Source organism: Lycorma delicatula, chromosome 7, assembly GCF_047948215.1.
Source record: "Lycorma delicatula isolate Av1 chromosome 7, ASM4794821v1, whole genome shotgun sequence".
NCBI classification, from domain to species: Eukaryota; Metazoa; Arthropoda; class Insecta; order Hemiptera; family Fulgoridae; genus Lycorma; species Lycorma delicatula.
This window is the reverse complement of record NC_134461.1, coordinates 141,266,509-141,287,966: the sequence shown is the minus strand read 5'-3', so window position 1 is coordinate 141,287,966 and position 21,458 is coordinate 141,266,509. Positions and strand designations below refer to the sequence as shown.

At 29.3% G+C, this 21,458-nt stretch overlaps 1 protein-coding gene across 1 annotated transcript in view; it reads left to right on the top strand.

Annotated features, from left to right (window-relative positions):
* The window catches only part of LOC142328395 (uncharacterized), an 885,003-nt gene that overhangs the window by 364,474 nt on the left and 499,071 nt on the right, over window positions 1-21,458 (top strand). The window contains exon 4 of the mRNA XM_075372101.1: window positions 5,248-7,313. Coding sequence (XP_075228216.1) covers window positions 5,248-7,313 — 2,066 coding nt within the window. The remainder of the gene's footprint in view (window positions 1-5,247; window positions 7,314-21,458) is intronic.

Below are 21,458 nucleotides of genomic sequence, written 5' to 3'. Positions count from 1 at the left end.
ATTAATTAAATTAATTTATACAAACTGTTGTATTTTGTGTGTGTGAAACTTACATACTTAAAATACGAAGTAGAAATTAAAATTAAAATTTATGAAATAAATTAAACATTAAGAGGTACTTAGATTATCTTTCTTTTTTCTTCTCGATCAGGGTATTTAAAGGTGACGCTTATTTTTCTATCGCTTCACGAAGGATCCTCTTCAATTTATTTTCACTGGTATTTTCGAGTCGATTAGTTAACCGTTATACACCTTTCATTAGATGACAAATCAGTTTTTAGACGGGATTGAAAAATCTTATAATTCCTTACTGAGAACTAAGGCACTACTAACAAAATACCCATTTTTTGTTCTACCTTGCCGAATAGCAGACTATAAAAATGCAGGGCATCCCAGAAACGGCTTCTTTCAACAAGAAGAGGGATGTCAAATTGTTGACGGATACATTCTTTCGTCACAGATACCGTGAAATCCTCTTAAGTCACGAGAGAAATCTTCCTCAACGTTCTCAATAATAATAGAGATGTGTTCTTAGTTTCCATTCCAGATGACTGCATATGTTCAAGGTGGACCTCACAATTGACTGGTATAGAAGAAAGCAGTTCGCGTTTGAAGTTACGCGAATGAAGTTCGCGTTTCTAAAGTTACGCGTCGTCATTCATCATAAGAGACTGAGGTTTCTCCTAGCTTTACTGATCATCCATGTATTTCTGGGCCAATTTGTTTTCTTGTTTTCCAATTTTCGAGCATAAAAAATTTTAAAAAATTAAAAAAAATGGTATATTCGTTTTTATTAAGTGTATCTTAAAATTTGTATAATAGAAAAATTAAAAACATTATTTTTATTTTCTTGGTTGAATTGATAATTATAAATAAAAACGTGATGAAATATTTTGCGTCACTGTGGGCAACATACAGAATCTCCCGATAAGAAAGTGATTACCTAGACGGCGAATTGTCTTCGCGATTCATCTGGTAGTTTGCATTTTAATCGTTACAGAACAATTAATGACAAATTAACTTTTTTCCTTTTGAAGTACGAGTACATAGAATAATACCGTTAAAATACAGAAAAAATAATACCTGCAAAGGAGTTAATTACCTTTTTGCAGGTATTCCTACCCGCAGCAGTTAAGGTAGAAATTTTAAAATATTTTTTTTCCAAATACTAATTCATCTACATCTTGTAATGATTGCTTATTTTACTCATTTTCTTATGCAGTTTATCAGAATGAACGTAGTTTAATTTTTTTTTTAAATGCCTAAATTTCTGTTAAAATGTAATAGAAATAAATAAAAATTAAAATTAATTAATAAATGTAGACAGTTGATCCAAAAATGCCTAAATTCTACAAGGACAATTAGAAAACATTGTATTTACTAAATAATTGAGCATATTTTTAGATTTGTTCTGAAATACCTCATGAATATTTAATCTAATAACATTAAAGTAGTAAAAGGATAACTTTTTTTTTAGTTTTTCTCAGGTTTAAAAAAAATGAAATTGGACACGCTAACGGAAAATTGATTATAGAGTGGTAAATTAGACCATCCTCGGCTCTTGAATCGATGAATTGAGATTCAAATTCATCGGCATAGATATAGTGCGGCTGCTGTTTTTAAATTATTTAAGATTTCTTAAACGGATTTTGTAATTTTTTAACGAATTTTAGGACACGGCCAGTAGAAAAAGCATTTATTATTACAGGATAAATTTTAAGAATAGTTTATTTTTTCTGCGACCGATCACTGTAGGATCAAATAGAATAGTTAACTTCTAGCTAGTTTTAGGTAGATTTCATAAAAAAAGATACCTGTTGTAACGGGTACCATGATGAACTTCCGGAAAATTTTGACATGTCCCTAGACATTTTGACATGTTTCCGTTTCACATTCCCTAGATCCCAAAATCACCGTCAGTTCAAAAGTTTATATATACATTTATATATATGTATGTACGTATATTTCACTTTCTTGTGGACACAACTGCCGTAATTTTGCGCCAACCACTTTGTAATTGATACATAAAATATAAAACACCAAAATGTCGGTGGAGTTTTTTAATGGGCAAAATCGGATCATGGGGGTGGAAATGGGGGGGGCTTATTCGAAAAAGCAAAATATCTAACTTTCTTATGAAGTAAAATATCGAATTCATTTAAAGTTCGTACTATTTTTTAAGTAAAGTCCTAAAACTTATTTGAGTAAAGGTTTTTGATATCGCCAACCATTGGCTTAGAAAGTGGAAAAAAATGGGATTTTGAAGACAAAAAAAATCATACCTCCTTTAATAGGCACAGTATCGAATCGATTTAAAGTGGTCGTTAGTCCTCTAACCACTGCCTAAAACTTTTGTCTGAAATAAGTTTTGATATGACCAACCCTTACGGCAAAGGATGACCAAAATGTTGATGGAATTCTAAGAAGATGGAGCTTGTCGTATGTTAAAACTGTAAATCTTTTTTAACGTACAACCATTGTATTGAGGAAAATTGAAGTTTTTCTTAACTTTAAGGTGAAAATCTTTTAATACCTACTTAGCACCGGTGAAATCTACCTCCGCCTTTCGGCGTCTTTCCGTCTTTCGGTCGAAAGATTTTTTTTTTAGTTCTTCAATAATCCTTCGTTCATTCATTGTGCCGCTTCTTTCTTCTCCTTTTGGATTCCTTTGAATTCTAATATCTTTTTCCTAAGTACCTTTCTTTCGTCTTTTAAATACGTTACGTTTATGTTTACTACCCTTAGGTCTTCTTTAACTTGAGCGAACCGTTTAACGTTTGTCTTGTTACCATTAAAGTTGTCAAAAATTCTTTTCGTAAGCCTGTTTGATTCATTCTTGTTAGATGTCTTCGTTTACGTATTTATTCCGTCATTCTTTCTAACTCTAATAATTTACTTTATTGTTAAATTAATTTTCTTTTTTATGTATTGTCGTATCAACAATTAAAGTTATTAGTGACTGGAATACAACTGTAAATTTACCGGTAAACGTGGAAATCTTGAACAGACTCAGACCGACCATTCCTGAGACGTGTGGTTAGTTGAAACCCAACCACCAAAGAACTCCGATATCCACGATCTAATATTCAAATCCGAATAAACAATTACCTTTATTAGGATTTTAACTTTAGAACTCTCGACTTCGAAATCATCTGATTTACCATGACTGATTTACCACGGTCTAGCAGTTTTACTGCAAGACCATCCCGGTGGGTGTAATTAATTTAACGTTTTATATATTAAATTACTTCTTATATTTTTTTAAAATGATGTGTAAGTCTGAAATTTACTGTTTTCTTTTAGTAGAATTAATTATGTGTGTAAAAATATAATAAGTTATGTTTTTAAATTATTTCTTACAGCCTAATAGAAACATTAATTAACAATTAATTTAATAAATTAAATGGTGTTAAAAATAATTTTCTAAATGAAACTTCATCTCTTATAGATTTAAATTATTTTTTTAAGCGATTAAATCTATCTTAATTTACATGTACAGTATTAACTTAGATTAGTGTTGGTTGCAGCTGTTCATACATATTGTATATGAAGCGTTCATATTGTAAAAATCATCTGTAGTGTGAGGTATTCTGTTCTTTTGCATTTTTTTAGGGGGATGTAAACTTTCTTTCTTTTTTCCCATTAAAATTTTGATTAAAAAAAATTAAGGGATTTTATTTTAAGCTATCAAACAACGAAAGTACAACAGTAACTGGAAAATTAATTTTTTCTGAAGTCTTTTGTAATCTTTCGTATTATTAAACTTTTCGTTTATTTTAAAAATATTATTTAAATTTATTTAAAAAGACATTCGTTTGAGTATAAAACATATAATTTTTTTACACGATAACATAAAAAACTTCTGAAAATTTCCTTTATGTAATATCTAATTTTCAGTTACAAATTTTTTTGTATTTATTATCGATTAGTATTTTGCTTACTCCACAGGTTTAACATCCAATTTTAATGTGACACGGTAAAATACTTCATTAAACGCGTTTTCGTTTTTAGCTCTGTTATTGATTTTGGTGTAGTATTCTGCTACATTCTCGTTAATTTATTGTAGGTCATTCCATAATTATAATGAATTTATTCAGAATAAATAGTATTCTTTTTTTTATTATTAATACTAAAATGCAATACACTTTTGAATTTTTAAATTAGTATAAGTAGGTTCAGTTTAGTTGTTTTGTTTTTCCTGTTTGGTTAACTTTTTCATCTTATCATATTTATTACACTACAATATACTTACACGCTATTGATTCAGCGTTTGATGTTTTATTTATAAACATAACTATCCATTAGGGATCGTGGAAATTACTTAAGAAGATTAATAAATATAGAATCGATATAAAAAAAACAAATTATGAGCTGTCATTGTTATCTTCTATAAAAATAAAAGTATTTTAATTTCAAAAATTGAAAAAGATTGTCATAAAGTGGAAGGTAAAATCTTCTGCAGTTTAATATAGTTTAAATATAAATAAATATATGTTATTTACTTTTAAATATATAAATACAAAACTATATACATACATTGTGTGTGTATATATATATATACACAATATAATATAATTTCAGCCTCCGTAAAGCACAGAATTAGAGAAACACTTTCACCTTTAATTTTTTCCTTCATCAAAACGTTTTCAAGCGTAAGCCCATCCTCAGTGATATCTTTTATAAATTCTTAAACCGTTTACAATTTACACAATTACTCTACTAGTTTTATACATTTTGTAAAAATTGTTTGATTAAAATTAAAATAAATTTAAAAACATTTAAAATAAATTTAGAACAAATGCTGTCAAGAATGAAAATTTTTTTCTTTTTTTTTCATTCTTGACTAAATAAATATTTGTTACAAATTTATTTTAAATGTTTTTTAAAGATTTTTTAAATAATTTTTTTCTTTAAATTAACAATTTTTACAAAATGTGAAAAGCTAATAGAGTTATTGAGTAAATTGTAAGCTGTTTAAGAATTTATAAAACATATCATTGAAGATGGGCTTAGACCGGAAAGCGTTTTGATGAAGTAAAAAATTAAAGGTAAGAGTGTTTTTCTAATTCTGTGCTTTGCGCAGGCTGAAAGTATATTATATGTATAGATATTTATGTACAGAGGGAAAAAATGGATTATAAAAGTTTAACCTAAATAACTTAACTATATGTATATGCATATATATATATGAAAACCTTATATGGTTTCATTATTATTAAAATTGACATTTTTTATTTTTTGTTTCAGGAGCATCTTCGTATGCTGACTGGGGTGGTTCCGAACGCGACCTAGCCGTGCCAAAAAAACGTCGTCGTCGACAATTAAATAACGACCCTGGGGTTCACGAAGACGACGATGATGAAAGAGATAATATATCGTCCCGTTCGAGTAGCCTGTTACAATTCGAAACCCTCGAACGACATTGCGAAGACGTTTCTTCAAATGTTAGTTACGATTCTTTGGAAGCGGCCCGCTGGCGATTTAGATCCAGTTCTCAAGATAGTTTAGAAGACGAAGCGTCTAGTATGACATCGTCTTGCGAATCCAGCAGCGATGTCACCAGTTCCGATGACGAAGCTTTAAACAGATCGTTCTCTTCGCGTAGCGGCAGTAGTAGTTTTCGGTCGTCGTCCGGTCTTAGATCTTATCGGAGTTTTGACAGTCTTAATCTTTATCATAATCAAGAAAAACCCGAAACTCCGGGTTCGTTTCTAAGCGGCGAGTTCTCGCAGAGTTTAAATAATAATTCGATTCCACCGGAAGAAAATACAGAAGCGGTACCGGCGCCTAGAGGTATTTACAAAACCGTCGAATGTTTGACCGACGTGACGGGTCACGGTTGCGGAAGAGGTTTGAAAAATTCTCAAACTAAATTGGATTCGGAGAGAAATAAAAACGAAGACAAAACAGCTACAAAAGGGGGGCAGAGATCGTCGGAAAATTTAAGCGAGGACAGCGGGTTCGGCGAACACATACCCAGAGATTCGTCGGGTAATTTGACGCGTAGCTCGGGGAAAGTGTATCCGATTGTAGAGGACGAATACAATTCTAACTCGTGTTCTTCGTATTATTCGGATATCAGTCGAGAGGACAAAGGAGGCGTGGAAGATACGCAGTTAAATATAACGCCTAGTCTGGAGCCGGAGCCGTCCGTCGATGAGCGTTCGCGAGGGTGGACGAGGAGTGACGCGGAAGCTAAATTTAACCAGAGCAGCTGGCAAAGTGCCCCCGATTTACTTGCCGCAGCACAGTCTAAGCCCGACCTTTATACAGTGCCGTTCGTTTCCACCTCCGCTCTGGTGGTGAATTTCGTGCAACGTACCGAGGATGAATTGATCGTTATTCCGGAAGATAAATCTATACTCGATAGAGATCGCGATCAAATCATGACGTCACGATTACCGATAGTGAGTACGCCTAATTTATATAAGGCTGCAGATGACTTTTTAAATGAAGAACGTAATAATCTGTTGAGAAATTTCGCCGAATCGACGATATCGTTAGGGGGAGAATCGAGATCGTTAAAGAAAAAGACCGCGAGCGAAGGGAAGTTAAGCACTACGTCGTCTCGAGGAAGCAACATTCAAATTACAACTAGTTTCATTAATCTGACGCCCAGTAACAGCAGCAAAGGCGTGCATTTCTCTCCGGTGGTATCAGAGGTCAGCTGGCAGGATAGCGACGGCGGATCGGAGGGGTCGTCTCACGAGGAGAAGGAGAACGAAATAGACCACGTGACCGAGGAGGAACACCGACAACAGCGGTCTGAACAGCAGAGCGTGTCAGTTGCCGTACAGACACAGACTAATATGGATCTGCAACCGGCGTCGCATCAACTGCCACCGACACCGCCGAAAAATAAGCACGGACGCTTCGGAGGATTCTTCCAGCGATTTTCTTTCCGAAGGTTAAGCGGCAAGAAGGGCAAAGATAAGAAGCGGCCGGCCGTCGCTGTTACCGCCCTCTCGTCACCGCCACCCCGTACCGCCCCGACAACGGCGGACGTGCAGATCATCCCCCTGCACCCTCCAGGCGCCGATAAGCCGCCGCTTCCCGCGCGCAGACGCGATTCCCCGCGTCGCGGGGAGGAACAGTCGCCCGGGCTCAGTGCGATGTCCACCCGGCACCACGGTCTTCTCGAGACCGATCTCGACTCCGACCTTACCAAGAAGACCCGGAGTCTTCTCAGTCTTGAAGATGGCATGAAACCGTCACCCGCTCACCTCCCTCGGGAGGAACTGGCCCGAGACGCCGAGACCAGGGCCAAATCTATGGAATTTCTATTGGATAAAGAGAACCAAGAAGCGATTAAGGTAAGTGAAATTAAATTTACGAAGTGGATTTATACACGCGTGTTTTATATAAAGTTTTACGTTAAAAGTGAATAAATGCGATTTTGAGGTTAGAACCGTAACTTGTCATATTTCGTAAAAAATATGCGTATACACGTGCGCTGTGTTGTTTAGTAACCATGTGCTATTTAGAAATGTATTAGCGGTATTTTTCCTTTTCGTATAACTTTATTACGCATAAAATGTGTGGTTAATTTATATTATTGTATAAATGAAATAATAATATAAAATTTAAATTAATATTTAACAATCGTGCGTAATTATTTATAATATTTCGGCGTGTTTTTAACTATTTTAATTGTGTAATATTTAAATTAATTCGTCAAATATGTTGATTATATAGGCTTCTCGTATTTTTGGTATTTTAATTTAAAAATAATTCTAATATGTACGAAATCGATTGAACTGTGTGTGTACCCTTATTAACATCTGCCCTATATAATGAGGAGCAGTGTGATTTTATTATTTTTTTGAAACTCATTTCCTTTTTTTTATTACGATAAGAATTAAATTATTTTTTTTTAAATAATTTTTTGGATTCATACATCTTATTGTTTTGAGGTTTTGCCAGAAAACGTTGCAAATCTTGAAAAATCTTATGAATTGAAGTATCTGTTAGTGGCAATTTTTTTATTTACATCGGTTAGAAAAAAAAAAATTGTGTACTAATTTAATACACTATTTTAGTCTGTATTTTATTGTTATTTCACAAAAAATACTATTATTTACCTTTTATTAAAAATTAAATGAAAATACTTTTATCTGTAATATTACACAACAGTCGTTTTTTAACTAATTATTTAGAGCTTTAATTTTGTTTTGTTTTATTTTTTTTAATGTTATCTTATCACATTTGTGTTATTTACCGTACTTTTAGTAAATATATTACTACTTGTTAAAATCCAACTATTTTCTTTTTTGCATTTTTTTTTAGATAAAGATTTAAAAAAATATATATTTTTATATGCACAGTTTTTGTATTTTATGATTTTAATAAATTATTATGTAAAGTATTAAAATATTTAATAGTATTAAATTTCATCGGGTTACGGTGGGGATAAAAATTTCTGTTATATTTATCATAATATCTTGTAACACGCCCTATTATATGTAATATGAAACTTGTTTATACGCGCAGTTACATACACGTATAATATTTTTAGGCTGTTGGATAAATGTTGTTACTATTATGTTACTTTACATATTCATTAACGATAAATTTTCTTCATAATTACTTAAATAGCACATCATTTTTTTAGAATATTATTTTTTATTTTCTCGTTAATATTATTAATTATAATGATAAGGAGGCTTTTAAAATATTCATCTTTTATGTTGTCCTAGTGATAGTGTTTTATTATATAATATTATGTCATTATTGATAATTTTGAATAGGCGAATTAGTTCATTGATATCGATTAATACATGGATGTTTTCTATTTATTAAAAATTTATTTTTTAAATTATAAATCTTACATTTACGCATGAAGTGTATGTTATATTTACACGATATTGTAATGTTAGTGTTATTAACACGTTAACTTATATGATTTAGATCTAAATATTTGTGATAATTTTTTTTTTAATATAAGTACGTCCAAACTTATAGCTTTATCATTTTAGTGTTAAAAATCACGTAATAAAAATACAGTTTATGTGTATACATCTTTACGGTATCAAATTTTCGTTTATTTATATAAAGAAAAATTTTGATCGACTAATCTCAGCTTGGTTTTTTAATAACTACGGAAAAAAAGTAATACTTTTTTGTTTTCAAAGCGCCACTCCCTATTTTTATGCGACGAAGTACAACCGGAAATGAAAAACGAGGTCTATTAGCTGCGATTATTATCGGTGACACTATTTCAAAATATATATAAAAACGGAAAAGTTATATCGCATTTTAACGTTATCGGGCTGTAATTGACAATTTGTTTTTTTATTGGTACTTAAATTTTTATGAAAATGAATTATATTTAAAATTTATGAAAATATATAAATAAGTCTTCTATAACTTAATAATAACTGTAAATATTTATCTTAATCGTTTGGGAATACTGTTTTTTTTTTTTTTATTACGTAGAATTTAATTAGAGGAAAAAGCATGATGAAGTCCAACTATAAAAGTAATATTTTAAAATTAATGGAATAATATTCGTATATTAAAAATTTGAATGTACAATACGGTTGAGATGTAAGTTTATATTAATTTTACTTAAAATAAATACTAAAAAGATTGTCGGTTTCGTATGTATTTATGACTGTAAAATGTTGATTTGTAAAAACATAACGCTTAGTAGTTTTTCTTTTTTTTAATCTAATGTAAATCAAAAAATTAGATTTTATATCCGATTAGAATAAAGGAAAAAGCGATGAGGTGTGTAACAGATGTTCCCTCCCTACCGATTACGAAATATAATCTTACCAAACTAATTCAGCATTTTCTTTGGTTCATCGACTTTTATTTAACGCGATGAGAAATTAACTTACTATAGAAGGATCTGCGTTTCTTCTTAAAGATCGGGAACGTCAGAGAAAAAATAATTTTGTTTAAGAAAAAGACCTTTATTAGAAATTTATTTGGTTGAAAATTTTATACCTGTAATTCTATTTATTTTGTATATTCATTACAACGTAGTAAAACTTTCAAAAAAGGAAATTTTTGTGATAAGTAATGGAGAAGATTCTTGCTTCGTTTGTAAGGGTGATAAATTAATATTTGATCAAACTGCTGTAGATTTCACTTGAGGTTATAAGAAATTCATTTTTTTTTATTTTTGCAAAAAATTGATAGTAAATTTTTCTGCATTTATTAATTTCGTTCACGTTCACCCTTCGTAAGGAACACTGTCCTCCGGTTTCTATGTTCAATTTTCCGATTTCGAGATCTCAAGACTGTAAATTTTAGGGATTTCATCTTGACCGACGACTTACTCGGGCGAAACATATCACTTCTAAGCGGAAACAGTTGGATCTCAAGTTTAAACGCATGTTCTGGCTGATAGGAGATAGATCTCGGCTTTCTGTAGAAAGTAAATTATTGATCTATAAATCCGTTTTAAAACCTGTTTGTACTTACGGGCTTGAATTGTAAGGTACAGCGTGCAACTCCAGTATTGATATACCTGAACGCTTCCAAACAAAAACACTACGGAAAATGCTCAACATACCCTGGTACTTAAGTAATAGCCTTACATATGATTTTAAGTTGCGAATCGTTCGGCAGGAAATCTCTCTGGTCAGCCTACGGTATCAAAATCGTTTGGATCGGCATCCGAATTATTTGGCGGTCAATTTATTAGATAGCACGATCAGTGATTTTTCAAAATTGAAAAACCTAATCGTTTCGATTAGGTGATTTTATGGTCTGGCCGTACGGAGTGCTCTTCTATTCCATTATTAAGTCACAAGCCGCTGGTTCTGTAGCGACTTAATGTTAATTCAAATATATTTCGTTTACTTATCGTTCTATGAACATATTGTAAAGTTGCTGTGTCGTTATAATAAAAAAAATTAATTTCGTAAGAACGAATAGAAATATTTTAATAATTTATCGCTTTCATTTTTGTTTGAAACCCGTAGTTATCTTGACAAAATAAATCTTATTCCTTGAATTATACTAAAACAAGATTTAAGTTTTATTCATGTAGTACATTAATATTATGATACAATATTTTGAAAAAATAAATTGTTCTCTTGATAAATTTAAAGTTAAATATCTAACATCGCTTATTATTACGTAAATCTATTGTTTTTAAATATACTGCTTATTTTTAATATCTTAAATGAATTTATTTAAATAGTTTCACAATATTTATATATAAAGTTATAATTTAAAACAAACATGTTTATTTCAAAAAAAAAATTAATTTAAATAATAAATAATGTTCGTTCATTTAGAGTTTAATATAGAAAATTCATTTATTAAAATATTTTAAGTATCCCCTACCTTAAAATTAAATTAAATATTCGTTAAATTTACAATTTATGAAAACTTTAATTTAAAAAACAATTATTATTCTTAATTTTTTCTGGTCGGTTTTTAAAAATTTATCGTAGAAACGAATTAAATTACAAGTAAAGTTTATTGACATTAATTATGCTAAATACATTTTATTTACTTATACATATAATCATTCAAAATTAAATAAAAAAAGTTATACCAGAAATTATGAAAAAGTTTACATAAATATAGTACGATAATTGCATAGATTTAAATATTGTTATTGCTATTCATACGATACCGTAATTTTAATTAAAATTGAAAATGTATTTTAAAAGTTAAATTAATTCTCCTATCAGAGTATAGGATTTAAATTTTATTCCTTTAGCTTTTTATTTACTTTAACTTGCGTAAAATTAAAAAAAAAAAAAAAAAAAAAAAAAAGAAAAGAAAATTAATTAATATTTATTCCATTGGTTTAAAAATTCTCATTTATTTTTATTTGATACATCGCTAATATAAACAGTTCCGAAATGTATTGATTAATTTAATACGTAAATATATGTTTATTTCAGAATAATGTATTTTATATTGCTTTAATCATGTATATAAAATTGTGATGAATTATATTGATTCATTACGTATTTTGTTTAATGGAATATCTATCATTTAGATGTTTTTATTCTGTTATTGATAATTTAATCGTTTCCATACAACTCCTTACTTTTAAATTCTTATTTAAAAATTAATTTAATTATTAACTTTTTGTATGTTATTTCGAGATGAGTTTATTCTAATGTTTGACGTGACGTTTGGTTAATATCGTATAACAGTTTAAATTGTGGTTGTCAGCTACAATTAAAATAAAACTTGAAGTATCTGTTTAATTGATTCCTAACTGATCTGTGCTCCAGTTACTTAATTTACTAAACGAAGAAATTATTTTTTTCCTAATGTGTACGATTCAGTGTGTTCAACTGGTTAACAAAAAACAACCTCCGTCTCGTGATGATCCAGTCACATGTAAAGGAGGTGCAATCTGGTTCAGACTCAGACCGACCATTCCTGAAACCTGTGATTAATTGAACCCCGACCACCGAAATAGACCCTATCCACTTTCTTAGTATTCAAATCCGTATAAAAAAATTTTTACTATTATTTGAACTTCAGACTCTTCGACTTATGTGGAGTTTATAGGAATTGTATGAAATTGATCATTTTTCAAGAAAAATTTATATATTTATTTGTAGATGGCAAGTTAAACGTTTATTATAGCTAGACAATTTAAAAAAAATTGCTTTCGGTATGTCGGAAGGCGGAAGTAGATTTCAACGTTGCTGAGTAGGGGATAAAAAATATTTCCACCTTAAAGTTAAGAAAAACTACAAATTTACTCAATACGACAATGGTTGCATGTAAAAAAAAGTTCCATACGACAAGCTCCATCTTCTTACAATTCCAGCAAAGTTTTCATCATCCCTTGCCGTAAGGGTTGGTCATATCAAAATTTTCTTTCAAACAAAAGTTTTAGGTACTGTTTAAGGGACTAACGACCACTTTAAACCGATTCAATACTGTATATATTAAGGGAAGTATGATTTTTTTGTCTTCGAAATCCCATTTTTTCCATCTCCTGGGTCAATGGTTGGTGATAATTTTACTTATATACGTTTTACCTCCTTATCCATAGAATAGTTAGAACTTTAAAGGATTTTGATGTTTTACTTAATAAGAAAGTGATAGCGATATTTGTCTTTCGAAAACGTCCCACCCATTTCCACCTCCATGATCTGATTTTGGCCGTTAACGACACGACCGAGATTTTGAGTCGAGTTATTTTTAAAAAACAAATTTAAATTTATTTGCGCAAAATTACGGCATTTATGTCCACGAGAAAGTGAAATATATATATATAAACTTTTGAGCTGACGGTGGTTTTGGGATCTAAGGGATGTGAAACACGAACATATATCGAAATTTTACCCATTACAACAGGTAGCTTTCTTATGAAATCTACCTAAAACTAACAACACGATTTCTCCCGGATATTTTGAGATTGTCCGAAATCAAAATTATTAAAATTTAGATTACAAAATTCTTTATACGTATGTAACTATTGTGGATTCTTCTTTTTTTATTGCCCCAAAATTTTATGTTGAAAGTTGTTTAACCGAACTAAAGTTTATAAAAAAATTTTTGTTCACGAAAATTTTATTCATTTGTCTAGTTTTCTTTAAAAAGAAAAGAAAATTAAAAATAATTTGATAAAAACGTTTTTAAAAAGATTTTAATAAATGTTTCTACCCTAACAATTTAGTTTTTAAATAAATCATTTTTGAAAGTATATATATATATATATATATATATATATATATATATATATATATATACATTTTTAACGTAATTTTTAAAAAAAAAATTACTTTATAAAGTATTAATTTTTTTTTTTTACCTTTTTTTTTTAAATTTACAAATAAGGTGTTACTAGGATGGAAATACCTTTATTAGGAAAGTAGCATGGAAGCTAATTTTAGAATAATTTACAAAATTTTAAGAAGATACTTCGGAATGGAGTCTTCTTTTCCGTACGATTACGTTATGAAAAAATTTGTTAAGTTTGTGCTAATTTGTGTTAAGTTGAGAATTCTAAAGTTCAAATGCTAGTAAAGGCAGTTACTTTTATGTGGATTGAATAGTAGATCACGGATACCAGTGTTCTTTGGTGGTTGGGTTTCAATTAACCACACTTCTCAGGAATGGTCGACTTGAGACTGTACACGACTGCACTTCATTTACATTCATACATATCATCCTAATTCATTCTCTAAAGTAATACCTTACGGTGGTTCTGGAGGCTAACAGAAAAAGAAAGCTTTTATGTTAATTACCCACAGGGTAGATCAAATGGTGAACTCGTCATCGCAAATCAGCTGATTTCGAAGTCGAGAATTCTACAGTTCAAATCCTAGTAAAGGCAGATACGGATTTGAATACTAGATCGTGAATACCGGTGTTCTTTGATGATTGGGTTTCAATTAACCACATATTTCGGGATTGGTCGACCTGAGACTACAAGGCTGTACTTTATTTACATTCATTCACATCATCCTCTGAAGTAATACCTTACGGTGATTTCGGAGGTTAAACAGAAAAAGAAAAAAGTTTTTGTTAATTAAGAAAAAAATATTACTTTTTTTGTTTTTATTTTGATAAAAAATTGAGGTCGTAAAACGATGTTATTATCTGAAAACTTAACGGTTAAATTTTTTATCTCTACCGGGTAAAATTTGCAACATTTTCCCCTGCTTTCTCTCAGTTATTATCATTATAAATTAAAATAATAAATAATATTAGATATGAATTTTTGGAAAATAGTACGAATTTTTTATTACAATATACATGCCAAGTTGATACAAAATTATATATCGATTTGCCTATTTTTTTAAATTTATAATTACTATCTTTTTAATTTGAATGTTTATCTTTATTTCTTGTTGAATTATTTGAACGGAGAAAAATTCCGGGGACTGGTTGAAATTTAATTCAATAATAAAGTAACATTCTAATCGATTTAATAAAAGAAGAAAAAAAAGCAATCGTTCAAGAAAGTCTATAATTGAACTTACCCATTTTATGATCAGGCTTATAAGGAAGGGTGCTGCTGCTATTAGGGGATTTTCCCCTTTAACATTGTTGTGCACTCGTAAAAATTATTTTTCTTATGTACATAAGCAACCGGTCGACCTACGGCAGTAATTAAATACTTGTTGATGGAAAGTAACTCAGCCTATTTAATCTTCAAAACACAAGTTTTATTCTTAATATAATGAAAATTGAAAGTAAAGTAAGAGGTGCTGGATTTTTATACGTAATGATCTAATCTAATAATTTCTGTATGATTATAATTGAAAATTTGTTTTTATGTCATTTTAAACTGAAATATATTAATTAAGGTTCTTACTGACGGAAGTACAATAATTAAAAAACAAGTCGAATGAAGGTGTAGGATTGTTTGCTAATTTAACAGTTATTTACATCACTTAATTAATAAACATTATGGACTTGCCTAATATTTATTAATAACAATGGAATCTAGGGGAGAGGTTAAATCTAGAAGGGTACAATGTCAAAGAATATACAAATTTTCATATTTAGTATAACGTATGCTGACCTTGAAGTATGACAGGATTTTTTTTATGAATACAATACATATTTAACTGTGTGCTATGTGGGTTATTCTTGTTGCCTACAATATTATATTTCATTTTAAATTCTATGTCATGTAGGTTTATTTATTGAGTATGCGTATTGTTATACGGACGGTAAATTCTGATTGTTGAGGAAAAGCGGGGATTTTTTTTTGTATTGTGAGAGAGAGAATTCGTCGCAACGTGCACTGCCTGTAGTATGATTCGAATACATATTACCGTGTTGCTTCTGCTTGAATCAATTATATTTATTGAACAATAAATAAAACAAACTGTACATTGTATCTTTTGTTATAATTAATCATAACATAATTAATTGTATTTTAATATTATTTGTTATTTTTGCTGCTTTATAAAATTCAGGAAAATGTTTAAAAATTGAAAAATTAATTTAAAATATTTTTCTTTTCATCTCTATGATATAGTTTGAATTTTATTTACCACATTTATAACGAATCATTATTTAGAGAAAAGTAAGTATGTTTCAAGACGATAATTTAAAACTGTAAAAGTAAAAGAAAAAGATTTACATTTTTTTTTTTTGAGAAAGGTATTTTTTCATAAGTGTTTATACTTCCTTGCAAGAAGTAAAGGAACTATTGTGAAAAATTTCGGTTTTCAGATTTCAACGGAAATATCCATCTTGAACATCCCTAATTCCATTTTGACTAGTTTCAGCATGACGTCTGTACGACGTACGTACGTATCTCACATAAGTCAAAAAAGATTAGCTGCAGGATGTTGAAATTTAGGCTGTAGGACTGTTGAACGTCTAGTTGTGCACCTCCCCTTTTGATTGCAATCGACTGAAAAGTATCCAAAAAAGCCAAAAATCCGAAAGATTTTGGATTTTGGTTTTTTTCTTAACTGTAGTAGTAAGACTTATTGAGAGCTTTTCAACGGTATATCTTAAGTGGTACTTATTTTCCATCGGTTCTAGAGTTATAACCAAATGAAATTTTAATTAATGAAATATTTGGATCTTAACAAGGGAAGGCATATCGGTCGAATCAAGGTTCATCTGTTGTTAATTATTTATTTTCTATTTAAATATTTGGATTTCATAATTATTAAACCCGTGGTTGTAAAAAAAGTTTTATAATAAATAATAATTTTAAAAAAATTAAAGAAAATCAGAAGTTATTAGTGAAATAAAATTGTATGTGCTTTTAAAAATGTGTATGTATAATTTAATACGCATTATTACATATATATATATATATATATATATTTTTTTTTTTTAACAGATTCGTTGAAACATCTGCGTATTTAATAACATTAATTGAAAATTATAATTTAGAATCGTATTATTTCTGGAATTTCTAGTTTAATTTTTGTTTAAGTTTATCTACATTAAAGTTAACTACAGAGTGACTGAAGAATAGACCCTCACAAGAACAACATACACATTGAGACATACATGCCCGATCTTTAATAAATTACAAAAAATTCTTACCTTTTATTTCATTACTCCTCTGACATTGTCGGGAGTATTCCCGACAATATCGGGAATATTCTCCCTAAGTGGAAGTTGCTCTTCGTTTCGTTTGCTTTTTGTTGTCAATAACTTAATCGCTCTTTGGTTCGATATAATTCTTCTGATCTTAATTTGTGTACGCGTTCTTTAGCTTTCAAATTTTGTTCTCTTTGTATTTATCATCCGCTCTTAATCTTTTTATTCTTTCCTTGGTCGTAACGTTTTCTTCCTCTTTATATTTATCATCTTCTCTTAATTTTTCCCTTGTTCTTAACAATTTCTTCCCCTTCATATTCATATATTTATATATATTTGTTCATGTTATCTTTCTTTTTCCTGTATGATTGTTTTTTTTCCATTTTTGATTATTCACCAAAAAATTCAATAATAAAAACTGAATGTTTTACACCGTAAGGTCGAAATTAACATTTGTAACCGGTATACAGGAGTTAGTAAACGGAATAGTTAAATTATTATTAACTTTTATTTATACGACACATTAGAAATCTAAAATATTTTTGTTTATCAGCAACTCACGAAGATACAAATAATACTGATCTAGTGATACGAGTAATAAAGACACTTTTACTCTATCCTAATAATTTCATGTAAGATTGTTGGATTAATAATTGTATAAATATTTGACGTTAACAAAAACTAGTTTTTCAACAATTGCGTAATTGTCCACTTTATTAAAGAATTGAATGATCATATCTCATTTTCAAATGAAATAAGTTTAAATTAAGTGCAGCAAAAAATGTGCATATGCAATTTAATAGGTGTACAAGGAAGTCATGTGGTGTCTACAACGGATTTAAAAAAAAATATTTTAGGAAAGTAGAACTTTCGCTGGGTCCAACTGCGTTCGAAATAAATTGGTGTTTTTTATCTATATAACCCTTCACCTTATTCAAAACATATTTTTTATAATTTAATAGAATCAATGGTTCTTTCATTTCTGCTATTTCACCAAATATGAAAATATTGGCATTGATTTTTGGCCAACATTTATGTGAGATGTAAAATAAAAATGGTGGTTAGTATGTATGTATATATATATATATATGTATGTATGTATATATAAAAATGTAAGGAATTTTTTGTATTAAGAGCTTAGCAGTTAAAAAAAAAAAATAAATTTTAGAAATGTTGTTAAATAAATGTTTACCTTGTAGCAAACATTTCAGAATATATATATATATATATATATATATATATATTCAGAACATAACATTTCAGAATATATATATATATATATATATATATATATATATTCTGAAATGTTATATATATATATATATATATATATATATATATATATATATACAATAGCTAAAAAAATAAATCGTATTTAAAGGAAATGCGACTTTAATACTTAGTTTAATTTTTACATACTGATCAACCTCTATTTGATAGAGTGATAGCTTATTCGTGATTCATCTTGAAGGCTCTGGGTTCGAATCTCAATCATTTCCATTTCTTGGCATTGCTTCTTACGCTATAAATATTGTATATTATATTCCCACACATACTTTTGACCGATATGGTGAATGAATTGGTCGATGCTCCTACACTACTAAACTACTCGTAGAGTAACCTGATCGAGTGATATACTCGTTTCTGTGTACTTTATGAAATTTTTCACCCTTTTATCTTGTGTATCGGTGAATATATTTCTTGAATTAGATATAAAATGATATATTTAATCACGGAAATGATAAAATAAGTGCGACCATAGACGCTATTATATTATACATAGACGCTATACATACCAAACTATAAAATTAATCCAAGTTATTTATAATGCAAACTTTTTAAACTCGTTAAGTATACGTACGAGTATCAAATAAAAGTTCGGGTTTGATAGTGGATTTAATAAAAAAATTCAATATTGTGGATTTAACCCACTGAGCCGGTCTAGTGGTCAACTCGTCAACGCAGATCAGCGGTATAACAGTTGATTTTCAAAGTCGAAGGTTCTGAAGTTCGAATCCTAGTAAAAGTTAGATGCTTTTATACGGATTTGAATACTAGACTTTGGATATCGGTATACTTTGGTGGTTGCAGTTCAATTAATTATACGTCTCAGGAATGGTCAGCCTGAATCTGTACAAAACTACACCTCATTTACATTTCGTACATATTATTCTCGTTTCATTTGGTCTTACAAGGGGGGGTGGGGGGTGGCTACGTATTATTCACTATTTTAACAGATTGCAGCGTTCACATTAGGAAATGTGGATGACAAATATATTTAAAAAAATTGTACGATTTATATTTCAAAATAATTATGAAAATATTATCAAAAATAACCAAATTAAATTTCAAGGAAGCATTTGAATAATATGTGGGAATCGATATAAGAATTGATATTGAGTACCAATATATACAGGATACAGTGACCCATCCGTAAATTAAACAGATATAATTTAATTAATTCAGTAAAAAGCTCAAAGCGCAATAAATATCGTGTAATAAATTATTAATTATAAATATTTAAAATAAATTCAAATTAATTCGCTGGGAAACGCTTTTACTGAAAAAGATAGGAGAAAATAACAAATAATGATAATTTTATCAAACATGGCCCTTTAGTGTGATTATACAATTAATAATTAAAGAAGCCATTTACCAATAATTTATATATATATATATATATACGCTCAAGCGCTTTCAGAATAAAATTACATCATCAGAAACTTAAAAATTTATGTTATAATCTTAATAAAACTAAAAGTATAAATGTGGAGACATTCATAATGACAGGACGTTTGGTTGGCATAATTTTAAACATATGACGACCACTGTTATATTGTATTACGTTTCATAAACAAATTTACACGACGAAGAAATTTTAGTTTTGTTAAGATTATAACATAAATTTTTAAGTTCCTGATGATGGAATTTTATTCTGAAAGTGCTTGAACGTATATATAAAATAATTATCGGTGAGGTTTTTAATTATTAATTAACCAATAATGATTTTAATTTTGATTTTTTAACTTTATAAAAATTAATATTTATGAATCGGTTATCAAAATGTTTAGTACCGGGTAGATGTCAGTAAAAATAAAAAAGTTTAAAAAATATATTATCCTTTAAAATTTTTAAGTTCTGTAACCGTTATACTCTTATTACTAGTTGCGTTTTCAAAAAAATTTGGTTTTCCTTAATCGGTTGACAATCGCTCTAAACGGTGATCTTAATCGGTTTTCAATCTATCCTGGATAGTTTTAATGGCACCACTGTATTTTGAAGAATTTTAATACCGAATGATCGGTATTCAATTTCATTATCAAAATTTTTCACGACAAGAATTTTGATTTTTTATATTTTATGAGGTAATGCAACAATACAATAACTAAATAAATCATAAAAAAAGCTGCAGTACGAAAACTTCTTAAGTGTCATAAGCTTATAAAAAAAATATATTTTATGAAGGAAAAAGTTTATTCAATTCAGGATTATTTTTATTTAACAAACTCCATGGTTTTTTCTTTTATATATAAACTTATAGAAGTGTCGGTTGATATAATTTTCTTTGCAATATTTTACGATCGCGTTCTCATTTTCAGAGAAAGATTAAAATACTGTTAACTAAATTCAATAAGAGGCTTAAGGGGACTTAAGGTTGTGAGTGTGTCGACAATATTGATGCGTTCAAATATTGACCGTTATCGTCTTGGAAGAGTGCGTCAAATGTTTGTAACGTTTCTGATGTATTAACCTACTTAGTTTTCTTTTCTTTTTTTTATAATTGATTAAAAATATATGTATATATTTTACGTTTTGCATTCTAAGAAAATAATATTTCAATTAGAATTCGGTTATATTTTTTCCGATGAATATTTCCATTAAGAACAGTACGCTTAAAAATAGTTTTTTTTTAATGTAAATTTATCCTTGCCTCTAGCAAAAATATATTTATTGTGTGTTTTCATCTGTTGAAATGTCTTAATTTTTATATATGTTTGCTTCTAATATAAATATTAAATTTCCAAAAACCACTTTACGATTAGGATTTTTCATCTGGTAATTATGTTGGCATAGCATGTCCTTACTTTTCATCTACTAGTCCCTTTTTTTAGTGACGTCAAAGAATTTTTAGCGACCGGAAAAAAGGTCTAGGCTACATCAAAAACCTGAATGTTTTTCGTTAAATATAGTTGTAGGTAATACATACTTCGGACTAAAAATATAACATTTTTCTTTTTGTTTCTGCTTTTATGTATTCCCAATAAGTAATGATCTGAGTGCAAGTCTTATTGAAATTAAATGTAACAAGAGTTTTTATGTGAAACCTTCGGTGTTAGAGTAAGGCACGCGGAAATCGCACTTACGCGAATCTATTAATTTAATAGTTGAGGTTGTAAGTTACGGTATGCGGTCGCGGTTGAAGAGGCCATACGAAGGCGATAGTAAGTTATGTAGATACAATGATGGAAATGTCTGCCGCAGTATTTGCATCGATGTCTTTC